This window comes from Gracilinanus agilis, chromosome 2 (genome assembly GCF_016433145.1).
Source record: "Gracilinanus agilis isolate LMUSP501 chromosome 2, AgileGrace, whole genome shotgun sequence".
Classification (NCBI taxonomy): domain Eukaryota; kingdom Metazoa; phylum Chordata; class Mammalia; order Didelphimorphia; family Didelphidae; genus Gracilinanus; species Gracilinanus agilis.
The window spans coordinates 268986396-269007722 of NC_058131.1; the positions used below are offsets into that span (position 1 = coordinate 268986396).

The window sequence follows — 21327 nt, forward strand, 5'->3', positions numbered from 1 at the left end:
CATACTGTCATGCCTGCATCTGAATATAGTTGTACTCATGTGTCCTGGCCTGCCACATAAGCGGTCAGGCTGCCACACTCTTTTGTATTGTCCAACATTTACACGTATATGCTCACATATACAATCACACATGGTCACATGCATATACTTTTATGCTCAGGTACTTACATGATCTGTTTTACAAAGTTGAGTGGAAGACCTAAAGCTCTGTTCAGGGATGGGAGCCCTTAGTGAGGAGTTTGGGATCTGGTTGGGGTTCAGGTCTGTCTGCAGGTCTGGGAAGCTCTGGTCTGGCTGCCCTTCCCCCTTCTGTACTGGGTAAATATTTGTGTCCTTCCTCTGCAGGGCCAGATCAAACTGCTCCTCCCTCCCTCCCTCCCTCCTTTCCGCCACTTCCCAGCGGCTTCATGGACCCCCTTGAATCTGTGGTGAAGAACCCATATACCAGCATCAGCATTCCACGAGCCCACCTTCGTCCGGACCTAGAAGAGCAGCTGGAACAAAGCCAGGACACTCCACACCCTGGGGCCAGGCCTAGCCCTGCTCCCGATTGCTCCCTGCCAACAGCAGGTGGGTGGACCAAGGGGGAAGCCAAAGGAGGGTCCCAAATCCAGACCCAGGCATCTTGGCAACAGCCAGGGAATCCCTACGCCAGTGTGAAACAGACATCAGGGAGCACAAACCCACCTTACTGTAACATCCCACCTGTACGGCGTGGAGACGACATCGCCCATCACTGCTGCTGTTGCCCTTGTTGCCGCTGCTGCCGCTGCCCTCGCTGCTGCCGCTGCCATCGCTGTTGCTGTGTGGTCTCCTAACTCCTCTGAATACCGAGCCCAGAGGAACCCAGACTGAAGGAGGCCCATACCATGATGCAGCTGGGTTCATTGGCATTCAGGGGTAAGGAGAACACATATCACTCTGGGTGACTCCTTCTTGGATGGCATTAGACCACCTCTGGCCAAAGGAACTGGAGCTCAGGACAGAGGCTGAAGTCTTTAGGATTTGGTGCATTTGAAATCTTCCTATCTCCCTCCCCAAGTCATTCATCATGACAGGACAGAGAGTCCTGGGCAGAATCAAGAGTCCAGGAATCACAGAATTTCAGAACTCAAATGGACAAAGAGACTATCTAGTCCAAGCTGTATCTGAACAGGATTCTATAATATCCATGATAAATAAGTATCTAATTACTATCCAAACATCACCAGTGGCCAGGGGCCCACCACCAACCTCTGAAGCCTATTCTACCTTTGGTTGACTCTACTGGTTAGGAAGTTTTCCCTTATGTTGATGGAAATTTGTCTTTATAAGAAGTTCCATGCACTGATTTTAATTCTACCCTTTGGGACCAAGTAAAACAAGTCTAATCCTTCTCCATCACAACTCTTCAGATATTTGAAAACAACTGTCATGTCCCTCCAGTTTTATTCTTTTCTTCTCCAGGATAAGCATGTCTCATTTCTTCAACTGATTATATAGTATGTCATGGTTTCCAGGCCAGTCTGCCTCCTCCAACTTCTTAATGCCTTGTCTAAAATTTGATATCCAGACCTTGATACACACATTTGGAGATGAGTCCAAAAATGGGAGTCTATTGTGAAGAGCATGTTGGGGAGGGTGTCAGCAGCCAGGGTTGGAAGAAGCAGGATCTCTACCCAAGAATAAGGAAGGTATTCAAACCTCCTCTCCAATCTCTGGTAGCCTAACCCTGTGCCTATTGAAAGCCTCACAGGCCTAGGGCAAGCCATCACCATTGGTGCTACTGCCCACTGTTTACCCACCAGAATCCTGAGCCTGGGATGAAGCTCCATGGGAAGGATTCCTATCCTCACTCAGCTTAACCCAAAGTCCCTATCAAACCCATGCCTCACCTCACCTAAAGCTAAGGGCATCAGTGACTAGCCCCAGGGGGCTCCTCACTTCTTCCAGTTACTCCCGTTGTTCCCTTGTCAATAAACCTAAATAATTTGTTCAGCTCTGTCTTTACCACTGCTTTGCTATGATTATCCAAAACCATATAAATTGTGGAAGGGTTGGAATTGGGGTTTAGGGTTTGGGATGGTCCATTTGAAGCCTGGAGACTTGTTAGAATTGGGTCTATGACCAGAGAGGAAGGGATTCTTGGGCTTGAGAAATACAGCTTTGTATGGTACCTTAAAGCTTTCAATAGAGTTTCCTTAAAACCACACTGAGTAGGCCAAGTATCATTCTCTCCATTTTAAAGGTAAGAAAACTGAGCCTCTGAAGCATTGTGACTTATCTACAGTTACATTGTTAGTGTCTGAATTGAGAATCAAACCCTTCTCTCCTGATTCTAAGACCCACACTCTTTACCACAGAATTACATTCTCTGATCTCTGTTCTCAACCTTGCTTCCCTTTTGGCCAGGACTGGACCAGGCTGAAACTAGAAGATGACCAAACTTCTGCCTGGTGTCATTAGGCAGTAACTCAGTCCCCACAGCTTTCCGCCATTATTTCTATATCACTAGCCAGCTAGGCATAGAAGCTCTGAAGAGGGACCCTGTTCACCTCTATTTCCTCTTTCCTATTCTCAAGTCCCTCTTTTTTTTTTTCCAAACCCTTACCTTCTGTTTTAGAATCAATACTATCAGTTCCAAGGCAGAAGAGTGATAAAAACTAGGAGATTGCCCAGGTTCACACAGCTAGGAAGTATTTGCTGCTCTCTATCCACTGAGTCACCTAGCACCCTTCCCCCCAACCCCCCCCCCCAAAACCCAAGTCTCTTGCTTATGCTTTGCTCTGTCCCAAACCTGTGACTAAACTGCCTTTGGCCTAACCTTATGACCTGTCCCTCAGCCTTTGTCCCAGCAGTGAGGAAGGGATTGAAGGTTACACAGAACTGAGCCAGTGTGAGAAAGTAGTGGGGCCAGTGTCCAACCAGGAGCATGATCTAAAACCCGGCATATAAATGTGGATGAAGAACACATTTATGGAATGACAGACCCACAAGGGACAGCTAGGATAGCACAGACCAAGAGCCCAGGGCTCACAGAACACAGAAGTAAATAGAGTTGGGTGAGCTCAGCCTAGGAAGGCTTTCCGAGAGAGATGAGTTTTCTGCTGCAGTTTTGCAAAGATGTTTTCACATTGCTGTCATTAGGATCATGAGGGAAAAGAAGATTCCTAATGAGGCAGGACAGGAGTTAGTTAACATGCAGGGGGTCCGAGGACTTTGGGTACAGAAGCCAGAGTAGAACCTGGCTAGGCCAGTGACTCACCTTCTAAATCCTCAGCCTGGGTGGAGAATGATTTCCTAGTTTCCTTCGAAACTTTGGTTTCCTTTGACCCTACGGTCAAGTGGTCCCACCTACTCCCTGGCATACCCTTGCTCCACCCACTGCCAGCCTCTGCTTCATGCTTTTGCCAGTTCCCATCCTCATTCCTCCCATTCTTACCATGGTGGGCCTAGGACCCAGGGAGTTCAGCTGAAAGAGAATTAGAGATCATCTCATTGAACCCTCATTTTGCAGACAGAAAATCTGAGGCCTGAGAAAAGTGATCTTTCCAAGGTCACAGAATTGGTTTTAGTGGCAGAATCCAGATCTTTTTCTTCCAAATCCAGTATTCTTTTCCTAGAGAAGGCAATCCTGGGACATCTATGCCCTGTAGTGAGTTACCAACCCACCCCAGCTAGGTTTTTACAGGCATATTCTGTGAGCATTCTTGCATGCCTATCTTTGTCCTAGTCACTATTCAAGAAACATGGAAAAGCACTAAAAGCAATTATAGTTTTTCTGGAAAGAGAAGTCACCCATGAGGAACACTGAATTTTGAATAGAACAGATCAGACTTCAAATGTAGTGAGAGCTAGGAGATGTAAAGGGATCGTGAAATCTCCTCTGATTCCTGCATGGTGGTGGGTCTTGAACTGCTTCATCTTGAAGGGAAAGAGATAGAGATGGGGTAGAAGGATAAAAGAAAGGAAGAGAAAGGGGGCAGCTGGGTGGCTCAGTAGATTGAAAGCTAGGCCTAGAGACAGGATGTCCTGGATTCAAGTGTGGCCTCAGACACTTCCTAGCTGTGTGACCCTGGGCAAGTCACTTAACCCTCATTGCCTATCTCTTATCACTCTTCTGCCTTGGAGCCAATACACAGTATTGACTCCAAGATGGAAGGTAAGAGTTTAAAAAAGAAAAGAAAAGAAAAGAAAGAAGAGAGTGGGGGGGGGGGGAGGGGGAAAGAATGGAAAGACATTTCAGAAGGGATAATAATAACTATATTATACATTTATATAACTTTTGCAATGTGCCAGGAGGCAGCCAGATAGCTCAGTAAATAGAGCACTGGACCTGGAGTCAAGAAGACCTGACTTCAAATTCACCTTCACAGATTTACTAGCTGTGTGACCCTCAGCAAGTCACTAAACCCTCATTGCCTAGCCCTTGTCACTCTTCTGCCTTGGAACCAATACCTAGAATTGATTCTAAGATAGAAGTTAAGGGTTTAAGAAAAAAAAGAAGAGAGCAAGGGAGAAAGAGAGAGAGAAAATGGAAGGGCATTTCAGAAGGGATAATAATAATTATATTATGCATTTATATAACTCTTACAATGTGCCAGGAGGCAGCCAGATAGCTCAGTGGATAGAGCACTGGACCTGGAGTCAGGAAGACCTGAATTCAAATCCAGCTTAGAAGACCCTGGGCATGTCACTTCATCTCTGCTTTAATCCACTGGAAAAAGGAAATGAAATGTGTGTCGGCCACGGGTGGGGGGAGTGCGGGGGGTGAAGGGGAAAGTGGGAGCATGAATCATGTAACCATGTTAAAAATGAATATTAATAAATGTTTAAAATTTAAAAAAAAAGGAAATGGCAAACCACTCTAGTATCTTTGCCAAGAAAACCCTGTGGATAATATTGACATGCCTTCTAGTCCATGGGGTTATAAAGAGTCAGACACAATTGAACAGCTGAACTACTATATACCAGGCACTGTACTAGCACTTTATAATTATAATCTCATTTGATCTTCACAACAACCTGGGAGGCAGGGACTATTATTATTCTCATTTTACAGATGAGGAAACTGAGGTAAACAGCTTAAGTGTCAGGCCCCACACTGTTTACTGTTTTAAGAATGGTGGATACATTGGGGAACACTGAAAGATGAAGCTGAGTTTGAAGCTAGATCATAGAGAGCCTTGACTCCCAGCCTTAGGAGTCTGGACTTTATCCTGTGAGCAATGGGCTACTGCTTACATTTCTTGAGTAGCAGAGGAATGCAATGGACTTGAGAACACTTGGTCTGACAGGACCCACCAGATGGACTGGTCTCTCCACATCTAACAGTCATCAGGAAGCAATCACTGCCCAGAGGTGCCTGGTATGTGTGAGGTGTTCACTGGGTATGACCCAGGTGTCAGGAATCTTAATAGATCAGGGCCCAGAAGACGGACTCATCCCAGCTCTGCCCCCCTTATTGAGAAAGCACTCTGCATCCCCCCATCTTCTCTCCCCATGATCTAAGGCAGTGATGGGCAAACTACAGCTCGCGGGCCAGATGTGGACCCCTGAAATGTTCTATCCAGCCTCGGGACATTATTCCTAATCTGATGGATACAATACAGTGAAACTTTGAGAGAGTCGCCTTAGAAACAGAGTAACAGATGAGCATTTCCTTTCCTTTGGCCCCCTCTTTAAAAAGTTTGCCCATAGGGGGCAGCTGGGGTAGCTTAGTGGATTGAGAGCCAGGCCTAGAGACAGGAGGTCCTAGGTTCAAAGCCGGCCTCAGACACTTCCCAGCTGTGTGACCCTGGGCAAGTCACTTGACCCCCATTGCCCACCCTTATCACTCTTCCACCTAGAAGCCAATACACAGAAGTTAAGGGCTTAAAAAATAAATAAATAAATAAATAGGAAAAAAAAAAAAGTTTGCCCATCACTGATCTAAGGTCTTCTTTTTTCTGCCTGCCTTGCCCTGTAGGAACTCCCTTCTCACTCTCCACCTCCCAAGCCCAACCTGAGAGAGAGACAGCCCCACCCAGACTGAGCCACAAGAACTAGTCAGACCAGTTTGGGGAGAGTTTTGGGGGCGGGCTGAGGGAGGGAAAATGAGGAAGGGGGGCTAGGAAGGAGAGGCTTCCCTCCCCTTTACTTTCTGCCAGATTCAGAACAAATTTGGCTCAAAGCAAGTCTTCAAGTTCCCACTACAGAAACTCCTTGAGTTAAACTGAAACACCACTCAGAAAACCCTGACCATATGCCATTCTTGGAACAAGAGCATTGTATATGAACTGAGGAAGAGATGGCCAAGAGCAGGGACAGAGGCCCACCGGGGGGGTGACCCATGTTCACAAGCTGAGAAGCAGCTTGGAATCAGAAGTAGATTCAAAGGGGCAGCAAGGTGGCTCAGTGGTTAGAGAGCCATGTCCTAGGCTCCAATCTGGCCTCAGATACTTCCTAGTTGTGTGACCCTGGGCAAGTCACTTAACCCCCATTGCCTAGCCCTTACCACTCCTCTGCCTTGGAACTAATATCTAGAATTGATTCCAAGACAGAAGGTAATTTTTTAAAAAGTAGATTCACGTTCTAGCTGTGTGATCTTGAGCAAGTGACATTTAAACTTTCTAAGCCTCAGTTTCCTCATCTGTAAAACAGGGAATTTTATTCAACTCATGAAGCTGTTGTGAAAAAAGCACTGTATACGTTTATTTATTATCATCATTCACTGTCTGACCAAGTCCCCATGTTAAGGGGATATGGCCCAGTTGGATGTAGCTTTTAACATGATCCTCTACGACCCCTCCTCATGCTCTGTGTCTAACTAATGCCTGATCTAGTGTTTTCCCCATTACAACCTTGCCGTCTGCAAGCTGCCCCCATAGCTGCCAAGTGGAGTGATAAAAGGAAGGTCCTGCTGACTGGGTTTTTCCCTAGTTAAGGGGAACAAGCAGAGGTGGGCAAGCAGAGGGTTCTAAGACTCTTTATCTCCCACAGGGCCATGTGTCTGGAAGCCTGTGGTGGGAGATCTCATTGCAGGGCTTTTGTGACTGAAAGCGGAGCTGGCTCATCCTACACTCCTGGGTGGTAATGTGAGCCCCCACTGGGGGAGGGGGAGCCCTGGGCACCTCCAGTACCCATCAGACTCCCTGGGATCTGGCCCTGGGGCCAGCCACATGCAGGAGAACAAGATCCAGACCAGTGGTGAGGAGCAGGTAAGAGCTGGGAATGGAGCTGGGGCTGGGGAACAGGGAAAGCAAGGGAAGAAGGGAGAGAAGGACCTGTGAGCTGGTGTCTAAAAGAGACAGAGATGAGAGAGACGGAGGCACAGAGAGCCTTAGAAGTTAGGCCTACAGTTAGGAATTATCTGGTACTAGAGCGATGCTGTAGGGTCGGGCCTTGGGGAGTGGGAAGGGGGAGAGATTGATGTAGAATGAGTTATAGACCTTTCCCTCAGCCCTTGGTCAGCTTTGTAAATACCCTGGGCTGGAAGACTTGGCTGTTCAAAGCCGCTGATGATCCAACAAGTTTTTCTCTCAATTCACTATGATAGGTAAATCTCTTCTGTCCCCAGCTCCCTTCAAGGCAAACCCCAACTCAGGGAAATGAGTTCAGGCACCAGAGACCCAAAACATTAGCTAGCGTGTGAAGCTACTAGTGCCAGAGAGACAACTCTCCCCACAGACATTTCTCTTGGGTAAAATTCAACAGTCTGGGCTCTAGCCTTGGGCAGCTGAGAGGAGACTACCCAGAAACATACAGAGCTGGAAGGTTGAGGCCTTGAAGGACTGAGTGAAGGAGAGAGACAAAGTCCTAGAACACTAAGGGTGAGTACTCTAAGAGCCACTGAAAGCCGCCAAAAGACCAGCAGGTGAGAAGTGAGTCAAGTGGGTATGTAAAGCCATCCAGAAAGCATAAGACAGAGAGAGGGAGACAGAGAGAGACAGAGACAGAGACAGAGAGAGACAGAGACAGAGACAGAGAAAGAGAGAGATTCTTTAAATGGGGCCTTGGAAGGGCCTTTGGAGAAGAAGCTTGTTGGATTAGGCTATAACTAGCAGTTCTGATGACCCTGGAGCAAAGTGAGTAGGAAAACTTGAGGAAGTAGCTTCAGGATACAAGACCCCAAAGAAGGAATACAGAGACTGCAGGACAGGGTCAGGCCATTATTGCAGAGGTCACTGACAGCAAAGGGGCTTTACCTCAGGACACCACTGAGGTATCTCACATCAGTCAAGACTCAGTGGCCTTCATTGTGCCGTGGAACATGGGAGGAAATTACAGTGACGATTGTCTCCCTTGACCCTAGGATATGGTATTATAGCCACTGGGAGAGGAGTGGAATGGGCCCATTGGGGTCCCAAAGCCTAGCAAGAATAGAGGTGGCTATATACTGCATATATGAAAGGCTGTGAGATAGAGGGGGCAAAAGGAGAAAGGAACAGTTTATCCTCTGAATGTCAAATGCCCTGAACCAAAACCCCAAACATTCTGCCCTGGTTAGGCTGGATTTTCCTGAGGAAGGACTCAGGAGGAAAGACAGTTTCCTGAGATGTATCATCAGTTCAGCATTTGGGAGAGTCACATTCAGGGTTTTCTGGAGTGAATGTCAGGGTGAAGAGTGAAGATTTTTGCTGAAAATTAGAAAGGATTCCCTTTGATAGGTCAAAGATCATCTGTGAATGTTATTGTCTCCCTAACCAGACTGAATGCCAAAAGGCAGGGACTTATGTTTCTGGTCTCTGCCATCGACCCTAGCCAATGACAGGCGTGGATACAAAAATTGGGGCTCTTTAAACCAGAAAAAGGATGTGTCTGTTCACTTCCTCCTACCTTCCCTACCTTCTATGTACCCCAACAATCTGCTTTCAGAACATCTGTCAGAGACTCCATAATCTTTCCCTTTCCAAATTGTTCCCAGGTTCCTGACCCCCCCAACTCCCATTTTGATTATCCCTGAACTCTTCACTCCTTAGCCTTCCAATGAACAGGGAGAAGTTAGTGGCTTTCCTTGGCTCTGTCCAGTTTGGAAATAGGATAACTGTGATCCTCATTCAGGTCATGTGCCTTTCAGTTACTATGTGTGTGTGTCCTCTGCATTTATATATATATCATCAAAGAATTTAGAACTTGAAGGGCCCTGAATGATCATTAAGACTAACCCTTCATTTGATAGGAGAGTAAACTGAGGCTCAGAGAGGTGATGTGACTTGCCCAGGGTCACATAAGTGATTAAGTGTCAGAGCTGGTATTCAAACCCAGGTCTTCTGATACCAGGGCTGCTGCTCATTCCACTGTGCCATATTGCTTTCCCATATGTCAAGGTGTCCTGAACACATGAAGCTTTGCATAGTCCTAAGCCCTGTCAAATGGTTCAGCAGCAGAAATGGATATGGTTTCTTATCAGCGGAAATAACATTAATGAAGGCACATTATCACTTGCTTTGCCATTGCACCCTAAGGACCATCTGACTTGCTGCTGAATCTTCCTATGTGTGTTATCTCCCACTAGACAATACCAGCTTTGAGAACAGGGACTGCCTTGCTTTCCTTTTTGTACCCCCAAAGCTTTGTACCCAGTAAGTGTTTAATAGATGTTTTTCATTCATTTATCTGTTCATTCATTCCTAGGAGTTAGAGCACTAGACCTCCAGTCAGGAACATCTGGTTTCATATTCTGCCTCAGACTTACAAGATGTATGACCATAGGCAGATAAATCATTTAACCTCTCTCAGCCCCAATTTTCTCATCTGAAAAATGAGAAAGATCCTGCGAAGGATATTTCCGAGGATCAGATGTTTGTTCGTCCCAGTATTCTCATCTGTAAAACAGAAAGGATATTATGAAGGGTTATTGCAAAGATCAGATGTTTGTTTGCCTCAATCTTCTCATCTATAAAATGGGAAGGATATTGTGAAGGGTTTTTGCAAGGATCAGATGTTTGTAAAATGCTCTGCAAACAAGGAGGTGGTGTTTCTTTTATATGAGTATCTCTGACTCCACCTCTGTAGCTGCCTGTGTCCTCTGAGAATAAAGCCAGCACAAGGAGATGTAGTTAGGCCTTTTGAGGGTAAAGGCTGGAGTAAAGGTACGTTCTAGAACAGGAAAGGCCTGATGAAGTCAAGACCTTATACCACTTCTTGGCACTGAGCCCTTATTGGCCCAGGGATCCAAGGCCCAATGAGTCCCAGATCCCAGCCCTGCTCCTTCTTTCTTTCCACAGAATGTTGCATATAGAGGGAGCTCCTGAGGGTGAGGCCATTCCTGCTAAGGAGAAGCCTTCCGAAGTGGGGGCTCGCCGAAATGACTGCATCATCTGCTATTCCTCCTATGACTTGGCTGGCCGCCTTCCACGCCGTCTCTACTGTGGCCACACCTTCTGCCAGGCTTGCGTCAGGCGACTAGACACCCCAGCTCATGAACAGCGATGGATCCCCTGTCCACAGTGCCGCCAGAGTACACCCACACCGCGAGGTGGTGTAGCCATGCTGGACCTTGATCTGGCTGCCTTCCTGGCTGTGAAGGCCGAGCGGGAGCCTCCCCGGGGAGAGCCCTGGTCTCTCACTCCCCACAAAGGCAGCCCTCCCAAGCCTGGCTCTGTCATCACTCAGCAGCCAACCAGCCATTGTCCAACCCTAGGCCCTCAGCCCAGCTTCCCCCGACAGGGGTGCTGTTGGGGCTGCTGTGGCTGTTGCCTATGCTGTGACCCTGAGGGTACCCCTGAAGTCTAAGCCTTGCCTGGCCATAAATGTGCCCAGCCACCAAATATCCTACTACGGAACAGTCCCCAGCCACAAGCTCTTTTTGGGAAGCTCTCCTCTGCCTGGTCCCCTGAACTGGCCTGTACGTGAGGCTGAAAATGGGGGTCAGAGCTTCATCCTGTGACACATCCCATCACAGCTCCTTTGCTCTTCTCAGTTCCCTTGCCGATTGCTACCAACCTCTTCTCTGTGCTGATTCATCATTCTAGGCTCCCTAGTAGGACCCCCAGTTGTGGCGGATTGGAGAGTTCTAGCTCTTCAAGGTGGCAAAGGGCTTCTGGCTGCTGGAGCCTACGGAAGATTTCCTTGGCTGCCTGGTTCCCCGAGAAAACTCAACTCTTGGAACTGAAGCCCCTGAATGAGATAGGATAAGGCTTTGGACCTGCAATCCTGAATGTGAACTTCATAGCTAGCCCCTAGCTTAAAGGCTGCTCTGATGAAAGGCTATGCCCCAGAACAGGCCACTGCCTGGATCATGAGGGTAGGGTACCTGGGACCATGACTGAAATCCCCGAAGTTTGGGATGGGGTACAACGGCTATGTTTACACACTTTTGTTCTGTTTGTTTGTTGTTTTTTTAACTAAAGTGTGACATATCTACTTTGGTCTCTGTTTCCCAACAACTGCATGTTTGCTAAAGCCACAGAGTTTGTCTCTGCTGCCTGTGGCTCCTTTTGGCCCCAGGGCTTCATCTAATCAGGGCTCCATTTCCCCAAGCAGGGAATAAGACCAAAACAGTGAAGCCACGAATGACCTCTCTAGAGCCTGCCTTCTGTCCAGAGTCTGCTGTACCATCCCAGCTTCCTATGGGAAGGCTTTACTGATAGACAGAACTGATCTGTAAACTCGAACACTAGACCCTGACCCCTAGACACGGGGACTCCCCAAAAAGTGACCTAAGCCCCTGATCTCAGGGAGGACACTTAGTCAATTCCTGTGTTGTCCAGAAGGGGGTAGTACTACCTCCCCTTTGGCAGGGCTTTGTACCCAGGTCCCAGGAGGATGCCCTAGGCTGCTTGGTTGTGGAGGGGAGGGGAAGGCGTCCAAGGGAATGTGCTGACCCAGGAGGGCCACAGATCTGCCTCACCCACCAAGTCCAAAGTCTCATATGCCCACAGGGAACAAGCAGAGAGTGGGGACTCCCCACAGGCTGGCCCCCTGGAGAGTATGTCTAAACCTGACCGTGGCATGAGGGGGTAGGGGGGACAGCCATTGATCCTGCTGCCCCAGAGAGAGAACTGATCAAGGAAGGATTGACTCAAAGAAAAGGGAGCACCCAGCCGCGGTGCTGCCCCAAGGGCACAGGTGAGGTCTACAGCAAGGCCAACAGCCCATCTCAGTCAGAACTCTGTCTGTAGCCAAAGAAAGGGCTCAGTCTATAGCCAGGTTTCTAAGTCAGTAAGTAGATAGAGTCAGAGTTCCCTTTGGGTTAAGCACAAAACCAAAAGAGCAAGGAACCTTAGGGACCATCCTATTCTAACCCTGCCTTCTCCAGGGATAGCGAGAGACTGATTTCACTGTAACCATGACCCTAGCAAGACGCAGCTCTAAATCCGATACCGACTCCATTGAGGATGCTATTTAGTCCTGACCCCACTCCAGGCACAGATATGCATCTGGATTTTCCCTTAGTTACCCTTCTCTCCTCCAAACCCTGACCGGTGCATACCCCGGTATGATCTTGTCGCTCCATCTCTGATGTCCTTAGCCCACCTTTGCCCCAGCCTGGGCTCTGGGAGCAGAAGCTGCCTCTGGTTTGCTCACCTGGCTCCAGTGGACTTTCCAGGAATGCAGATGATGTCCTTGGGAGGGTGAACAACGGACAAGGAGATAGCAAGAAGGAAGGGCACGGAGACAAGTTAAAGATTAGGAATCTGTTTATTAGCAGAGTGCCCCATAGCAGATAAGATGTATGGCGTGTGCCAGCCTAGGACTCCTGTACCTCAGAGCTGCGCTGTTTGACTCCACTCTTTCCTGTTTACTCAGATGTTCTGGGTTTGGGTGGAGAAAGCTAAAATCTAAGGAAGAACTGAGACTGGGACTGGGATTCCAGAATACCAACCCCAGACATCTTTGCCCTCTACCTTGCCACTGGGGTAGGTATAGGGAGAAGCCTGCCTTGGTATGGTACACATGTCTCTGCCTGTGGGCAATCCTGGTCATGATTATACATGTGTCCACTGGCATCTCCAGTTTGGGGAAAGGGAAAAGTGTCATCAGACAGAGATCACATGTCAGGAATGGTCCAGAAGAATTTGGCTTCAGCTAAGGGGGTGGCACCCAAACCAAGGGAAAGTAATCCTCTTATTAGGAATGGTTTGGGGGTAGGGAGCTTGGGCCCTGGGGGGCAATCTGTGGCCAGAGAACATGTCAGAAATTTGGTGTCCTCACTCAGGGAGTGGGGGGCAGATTAGCTCCCTGGTAAACATTAATGGGGCGGTGCTTATAGTGGGTCATGTGTGAGGGAGGCTGGATCTTTGACCTGAAGCTGCTTCTGAGGGTTCAAGGCACTATCAGCCTCTTCTACAGCCTCCTAGTCACTGCTCAGAGGGTGCCTTGGGGCCAAGAGGCTGCTCAGGTAGGAGTCTTGGGGGTTAAGGCCTGGGGCTTGGTAGGATCAGGAGATTGTATGTGTAAGAGAGGGTGGGTTGGCTTTCTCTCCTAGTATGCCAAGGTTTGTTCTCTCCTTCACAGTCATCCCAATATTTGATGGCAGGAAATAACTACAAAGGGTAGAAGAGATGGCAGAGAAATAGAGGGGTGCCAAAAGAGGGGAGCAGGAGCAGGGAGTGTGTACCTCCATATCTCCTCTTCTAATGGCATCTGAGAATGGGGGTGGTGGTAGGGGAGGGAGTGGCACCCTTATGCCTTGTAAAATCTCAGAATTGGTCAGGAAGGAGCTTCTGACTGTAAAATGACATGCTATGATTTGGGGCTTATGTGTGAGTTGGTGGGGAGAACCTGGGCTATGGCTGGGGTTGGGTACTCCAGGGAGCCAAAAACAGCTGGAGACAACATGGATCACTGGAAAAGAACACATTGACTCTAAGTCAGAAGACCTGGGAATGAATCCCACCTTGGAGAAGTCACTTAACCTCTTTGGGCCTTGGGTTCTTTATTTGTAAAATGAAGGATTTGGACTAGGATTCTTCTGAGGTCCCTCCCAATTCCAGATCTCTGCTTTTATGAATCTTGGGGAATGTGGAGGGGTAGCAGTTGCCTCAGGGACCAAGTAGAAGGTAGAAGTCAGGCTGTGGGAAAGCCAAAGTTAAGATGAAAAGTGAACAGAGGCAGCTAAGTGGCTTGGTAGATAGAGAGCCAGGCCAACAGATGGAGGATTTGGGGTTCAAATGTGATCCCAGACATTTCCTAGCTGTGTAACCCTAGCCAAGTCACTTCACCCCAATTTCCTAGCCCTTATCACTCTTCTGCCTTGGAATCAATACTTAGTAATGATTCTAAGACAAAAGGGAAGGGTTAAGCAAAAAGATTAAAGATGAACAGTAAGGATTTTGTGTTTTGGGGGTTTTTTTAGAGGAAGCAGTGTTGGGGAATCAGGATCTCAGTTTTCTGGCAAATCATTAGGGGCTCTCACCAATAGATTCCTTGGTGTCCCCCCATATCATAATCTAGCCCTAAGCTGTGTCCCTTACTGAGCAGATAATCCAACAATTATAATAGTAAACTGTCATTTTTATCATCTCAAAAGCCAAAGTCTAATCTGAAACCATCTCTGGTGTCCTTAGTGGTACAAGATAGGATGGGTCACTGAGTTCTACTCAGGGCCAAGTCCTAATGTCACTTCCCACTTTGCCCTTTCCGACCCTTGTCCCAACTTGAAGATAGCTCGGATCTGACTACGTATGGCCTGGAAGAATTGGTAGGAACAATCTAAATAAAGGGACATGTGGATGAGCCCAGACTTTAGGAAGTCAGAAGAATGGGCAGATGGGACCATGGGTCACCTAAAAGCTTTTGAATTTGCCTCTTGTGATATAATAGCATCATCATGTCTACTGTGGGATGTGGGTTCTGGCTTGGAAGGGTATAATTTTAAGGGATAGGAGAAGGAAAAACACATACCTAAGGCCAATGTAGTTATCTTTTTATAGAGGGAAGGGTGAGAAAAAAGGTTAGGAAAAAAAAAAAGCAGGGAAGGTAACTTCAGGGCAAGGAGCAGAGGACTCTGAATTTTTGGCTGCTATATATTCACTACCAAAAGAAAGAAGGAATCCTGCCGGCTTTTTCCAATTCTTTTCATTCCCCATAGCCAGCCTGGAACCTGGCCCTGCACTGACCCCTGCCCCATGCCTCACTTCCAGCCTGGCCCCAGGGCCCCTACCACAGTCAGTATCAGCCTTGAAGGCCAGAGAACTGAAAATGCAGGTACAAAAACATTCTTCTTCTACCTCCTCCATTCTCCTTTTTAATCCTTCTCTGTTCTTGTCCTTCAATTCTCTGCTCCCTGTCCCCTGAATTCCTGTGTCCTGTATCACATCCCTATCCCGACTCCATCTCAGCTTCTACCTTGTTTTGTCCCTCCCCTAGTCCATACTGAAAGATGTGAAATTTGAGATATTCCTTGTCCTGGGGACAGCCACCTGTCCTGGCCCTGACTCAGACCCTCCACAGGTACGGAAGAATTCAGGACTCAAGTCCCCAGCTGGTCTCCAGACCTGGAAGAAGAGGGGGAAGCAGATCCTTGGGCCCTCCCACAGCTGAAAACATCTGACCAGTCATGGAAAGGTGAATTGTGCTCTTGCCTCATCTCTTAGTAGAGAAGAGCAGAGCCAGCAATAGACAAAGAATTAAAAGGAGGCAGGGAAGCATCCAACTGCAGAGAAAACATGTCATAGTCAAGAAAAAAGAATCACAAATGAATTAGTTTTGGTGCTAAAAGAGTCCTTAGAAATCTGTAACATATAGGGGTAGCTAGGTGATTCAGTGGATAGAGAGCCAGGCCTGGGTTCAAATCTGGCCTCAGATACTTCCTAGCTGTGTGACCCTGGGCAAATCTCTTAGTCCCAATTGCCTAGCCTTTACAGCTTTTCTGCCTTGGAACTGATACCTAGGTAAGGGTTAAAAAAAAAAAAAAGGAAAACCTAATCCCATCTCTTCTTTACAGATGGGGGAACTGAAGATCTGGGAATAGAGTGATTAAAGTTGTGGAATTAGGGTATGAAATATAGGCATTTGGGGATCAGGTAAATAGATGGGAACCATGAAACAGGATTTAGAGTTGTGGTGTCAAAACAGGGAATGGGAATGGAAGGAGAGGGATTAAGGTTGGTGCCTAGGGGGATAGGGGTTTAGGGACTGGTATATGGAATGGGGACTTCAGAATTAGGGGTATGGGCCTGGGATATAAGGATTAAGATGATCAAATAGGAGTAAGCAGGAGAGCTGTAGGCACAGGGAAAAATGTCCATTTTGTTCCCTCAGAGTTAAGCCGGGCAGGTCGGATACGCCACGTGGTCATTGGTGTCTTGAAGGGTTTTGCCCTTCTTGGCCTTCTCTACCTCTTCATTTGTTCCCTGGATATTCTCAGCTCTGCCTTCCAGCTGCTGAGCAGTGAGTGACCGTGGAAGTGATCAGGGGAGGTTCAGGGATCGCTCCTTTTTAACAATTACATTTTTTATTCCATTTATAAATCCATTTCCTCTCTTCCTTCCCCTAATCCCCATTGGGGGGGAAAAAAAACAAAGAAAAAATAACACCCTTGTAATGAAGATAGTCAAACAAAACCAGTGGCTATTCTGGCCACATCTAAACAATATGTCTCCTTCTGCACCCTGGGTCTATTCCCTCTCTGAAAGGTGATGGGTCGGTAGCAAGCTTCATTATTGGTCCTCTGAAACCATAGTTGGTCATCGTATAGATCAGAGTTCTTTCAGAAGATCTTTGTTTTCAGAGGTGTTGCTGTAGAGTAAATTGTGCTTGCTCTCACTTCACTGGGATAGCACATACAGTCTTCCCAGGTTCCAATGGGATTGTCTCATGATTGCTTTTTTTAACACTCTCAGGCCTCTCTCTCTCCCTCTCTCCCTTTCTCCCTTAATCTCAGGCAAAGTAGCTGGGGACATCTTTAAGGACAATGTCGTCCTGTCCAACCCCGTGGCTGGGCTGGTCATTGGTGTCCTGGTCACTGTGCTGGTACAGAGTTCTAGTACCTCATCCTCCATTGTGGTCAGCATGGTCTCCTCAAAGTGTGAGTGATTCTGACCTTCTTCTGTGCTTTCAGGTGACAGGGCCTCTAATTTTATAGGAAAAAATGGATGGATGGATAGATGGATGAATGGGGAGAGGGTTTTGTGGGAGGATTGGGTCAGGGGAGACAAAGGCCCCATCCCCATCCCAACCAATCTCAGGGCTGAGGGTTCAAGAAGTTGAATTAAGTTTTTTTCTTCAGTGTTGACTGTTAGAGCCTCAGTACCCATCATCATGGGAGTCAACGTGGGCACATCTATCACCAGCACCTTAGTCTCCATGGCCCAATCAGGTGCCAGAGACGAATTCCGGAGGTGATTGGGAGAAAGGCTGGGAGGGGAAGAAAGGCTGGGGAGAAAAGCTGAAGGTTGGAGGTCCATGGGTAGGAGGGAGAGACTGGAGAGATCCTAAGGTTGAGGCTTCCCAGGGCCTGGATGGGAGGTGTATGGGGGAAACTGGTACCTAGGATCATATGAACTTGGTATTGCAGAGCCTTTGGTGGCTCTGCTGTCCATGGCATTTTTAACTGGCTGACAGTACTGGTGATGCTGCCCCTGGAGATTGCAGCCAGAGCTCTGGAAAAACTCAGTGGTCTGGTGGTGGGAGCCTTTACTCTCAACTCTGGGGAGCGAGCACCTGACATCCTGAAGGTGCTCACACAGCCCCTCACCCATCTCATTGTGCAGGTACCTTCCAGAAGAAGGGGGGTTGGGGGCAAGGGGAAGAGGAATCAGAATCTCAGGATTACTGAGTTGCCCTTTGAGGTTTAATTCATTTGTTAATTGGATAGTTAATATAATAATTGGATAATTGTTCTTTGGATCATTTTCCCTTGCCCTCCTGAGAAACTGTAAATGAAAGTATCTTAGTTCGATGCCCCTTCCATCAACATTGATAAAGTGGCATCTTGATTTTCAAAGGGAGAAAAAGATTTTGAATTTGGGTTTATTAAGTCATTGTCTATGTTGTAGGACCAGGGAGCTTCTTGCTTTCACCTTGGCTTCCATAACACTGCTTTGCACTGATTATGTTCCTAACCATCTGAATTCAGCCTCTGACCTCCACTGGATTATCTCCATTCTCCTAAGTTTGGAGCACCCCCAAAAGTTCTGTTCTTGACACTTTTCTCTTTATGCACTTTAATTCATCTACTCCCATGTCTTCAATCTATGCAGGACTCAAATCTATATAATCTGAATTATAACATTCTTTTTTTTTTAAATAAAAACCCTCATCTTCCATCTTAGAATCAATACTGTGTATTGGTTCCAAGGCAGAAGAGTGGTAAGGGGTAGGCAATGGGGGTAAGTGATTAGCCCAGGATCACACAGCTAGAAAGTGTCTGAGGTCAGATTTGAACCTAGGACCTCCAGTCTCCAGGCCTGGTTCTCAATTCACTGAACCACCCAGCTGCCCCCAATTATAACATTCTTGAGAGTTTGAGCTGTCATACTTCACTTCTATATTTCTATCATTCAACAAAGTGCCTTGGACATAGTAAGCTTTTAATAAGAGTTTCTTGAGTTAAATTGTTTACCCAGCCCTGTTTTCTTCACTTGAGCTTCTAACCCCATGGTTCCAACTTTTCATGATATATCTCTGACTTGAAGTACTACCAGAGACTTCAACTAAACATGTACAAGATGGAGCTCATCATCTTCCTTTCCAACCCATCCTTTAACTAATGCAGGGGTTGGCAACCTTTTTGGCCGTGAGAGCCATAAACGCCACATTTTTTAAAATGTAATTTTGTGAGAGCCGTACAGTGCTCACAGTGCGCTCCTGTAACAGCGCCTGAAAAAAAAATGACTTTATGGCTCCTGCAGAAAGAGCCATATCTGGCCCTCAAAAGAGCCAGACATGGCTAGAGAGCCATATGTTGCTGACCCCTGCCCTAATGTCTGTTTCAGTTGATGGTCCTACTAATCTTCCAGTCAGATAGCCTCTAAACTTCTAAATTCTAAACTCAAATTTTTTCCTCTTTTACCAATTCCCACTGATTGGAACATAAAATCTTTTCCACATTCATTTCCTTCACTCCTCTCTATTCCCACTGCTGCCATTCTTTTTCACAGCTCCATGACCCCTCTCTTGAGCTACTGTAACAGTCTTCTGACCAGTCCCTCCCTGATTCCAGGTTCTCTTCTCTCTTCTCTTCTCTCCCCTCTTCACATGGCTGACTAAAGTATCTTCCTAATGTTCTACAAATGATCTTATTTCTCCTCTGTGGCTTTTCTCGTTGTCGAGAGGATAAAATACAAGCCCATTAGCCTTGACATTTAACCCCCTCCCACACACACAGTATGATTCCACTCTATCTTTCTAGCCTTATTCTGTAACTAGTAGCCCCAAAGCCCACAAACTCTAGGCTTACACAGACCAGGTACAGGCTTAGAAGAATCTCTAAAATGCTCATATTCTCCTTTGGCTGATACTACCACCTAGAATTTATTCTGGAAAAATCTCCAAATATAGCTCCTTCCTAGTTTGTTTGAACCTTGTTTAGACTCCTATCCCTGGTATAATAATTAAAAGGTTGCCAAATTGTAATAATTAAAATTAAATTATGAGTCTGTTAGTAGCTTTAACAATCTAGTTTAACCAAAGTAGAGATAGTAAAGAGAGGGAAATGTAGGAAAGAGGTAGGGAGCAGTTTAGCTAAATACCCTTGTGAGACTTCAGGTTCCAATCCCCAGAGTAAGTGGCTCCCTTCAGCAGTGCAGTGGTGTCTCCAGCAAGAATGTATTTTCAGCCCTCTGAAAATGCCTTTATAAGTCATTTTCTCCACCACTAGCTCTTTCACATCACATCTCAGGAACCAATCATAGTTCCTTAATTTGCCTGGTACCGCCTGGGGGTGGAGTGGGGAAAGGCAGTGCCTGTGGGATGGATTTCCTGTCTCTTTGGTTTCAACTTCCTTTCACTTGTGGGCATGTGTATCCTTGCACATCTCAAAGGACCTCCAGGCCCTTGACTGATTAAATAAAAAAGGAGGGGAATTCCAAGTCCCTGATTAATTAAATTAAAACAAGGGGGGTGAATTCCAGTCTTACACTGGAATGATACAAGTTAAGGCAGAGTGTTCAGAATTGTGCTACGTAAGTACCTCTTTGAGGGGGTCTCTCCTGCTTCATGCCATGTTAGTTGGTAGGCTTTCTCCAATCTGTCTAAACTTAAAATGCCCTGGCTACAGTTTACTACATCATTTCCATCTAATGAAACTCCTGCATAAGTCAATAGGAAGGCATGGCATTCATCCAAATGTCAACAGGTCAGTGAGTTCACTTTTATAGCTCAACACAAAGGTTCTCTTTGCTCAGGAGAAAGCATACTCTGGAGCATAAGCCAACCAAGAGTGACAGCATGGAGTAGTGGATAGAATTTTAAATCAAAGAAGACTGGGAGGTGGGCGCAGCTAGGTGGCTGGGTGGATTGGAAGCCTGGTTCTGGGTTCAAATCTGACCTCATCCACTTCCTAGATATATGATGCTGGGTAAGTTGTTTAACCCCCAATGCCTAGCTTTCTTACCACTCTGCTGCCTTGGAACTAATACATAGTATTGATTCTAAGATGGAAGATAAAAGTTTAAAAGAAAAAAAGTGAAGAAGATGAAGACTGGGGTTCACTTATTTGCTATGTGACCCTTGAGATGTTATTTAGCTTCTCTAAGCCTCAGTTTCCTCATCAATTTTCCGTCTCTTTGGTTTCAGCTTCCTTTCACTGTGGGCATGTGTGTCCTTGCATATCTCAAAGGACCTCCAGGTCCCTGATTGATTAAATTAAAACAAAGGGAGGTAAATCCCAATCTCACACTGTACTCATCTGTAAAATGAAGTGGTTGGAATTATTAGAGCAGATCCCTTCCAGCTCTAAGTTTATTATCATAAGATCTTACAGGTAACCCCAGGTCCTGAAAGCCATCTCTTAAGCAGGGCTCCAAAGCAACAAATTCGTTTTGGGAGCCCCCCTCACTACAACTGAATCAGGAGGTGTCTTTTCCTTTTAAAGTGCCATACCCTCTATGGAGAGAGATATAGACAATCAAAAATTTGAAACAAGCTCCTGTAGCTGATTTGTGAGCTCTCCTGATCAATCTCCTACATTTCATATATTCACATATTCTACATTCCAACAAATGAGACCACTAAATATTCCCTAATCTCTTACTAGACTCTCTTGCTTCTGTGCATTTACTAAGGCTCTTTCCTCTTCCTGCTTTCCCTGGAATGAACTGTTTTCTCAACTTTATCTGTTTAAAAGGGGTGGGGAGGAAGAGGAAGAGAGAGAGAGAAAGAGAGAGAGAGGGATAGAGAGAGAGAGAGAGAGAGAGAGAGAGAGAGAGAGAGAGAGAGAAAGAGAGAGAGAGAGAGAGAGTGAGAAAATTTTGGAAAGAA

The 21327-nt window shown here is 46.6% G+C and overlaps 3 protein-coding genes across 3 annotated transcripts in view; all 3 read left to right on the forward strand.

Moving 5' to 3' along the window:
* The first annotated feature begins 407 nt into the window (after positions 1-407).
* Positions 408-818, forward strand: CYSRT1 (cysteine rich tail 1). The gene has a single exon (XM_044661211.1). It carries the CDS (start codon positions 408-410, stop codon positions 816-818), a length of 411 nt encoding a protein of 136 aa, XP_044517146.1.
* Positions 819-10188: 9370 nt separating this feature from the next.
* RNF224 (ring finger protein 224) lies at positions 10189-10695 on the forward strand. The gene has a single exon (XM_044659660.1). It carries the CDS (start codon positions 10189-10191, stop codon positions 10693-10695), a length of 507 nt encoding a protein of 168 aa, XP_044515595.1.
* A 2589-nt stretch (positions 10696-13284) lies between these two features.
* The window catches only part of SLC34A3 (solute carrier family 34 member 3), a 30772-nt gene continuing 22729 nt past the window's right edge, over positions 13285-21327 (forward strand). The window contains exons 1-7 of the mRNA XM_044663916.1: positions 13285-13303; positions 14996-15111; positions 15358-15471; positions 16168-16296; positions 16790-16933; positions 17135-17246; positions 17423-17618. Coding sequence (XP_044519851.1) covers positions 15033-15111; positions 15358-15471; positions 16168-16296; positions 16790-16933; positions 17135-17246; positions 17423-17618 — 774 coding nt within the window. The 5' untranslated portion in view covers positions 13285-13303; positions 14996-15032. The remainder of the gene's footprint in view (positions 13304-14995; positions 15112-15357; positions 15472-16167; positions 16297-16789; positions 16934-17134; positions 17247-17422; positions 17619-21327) is intronic.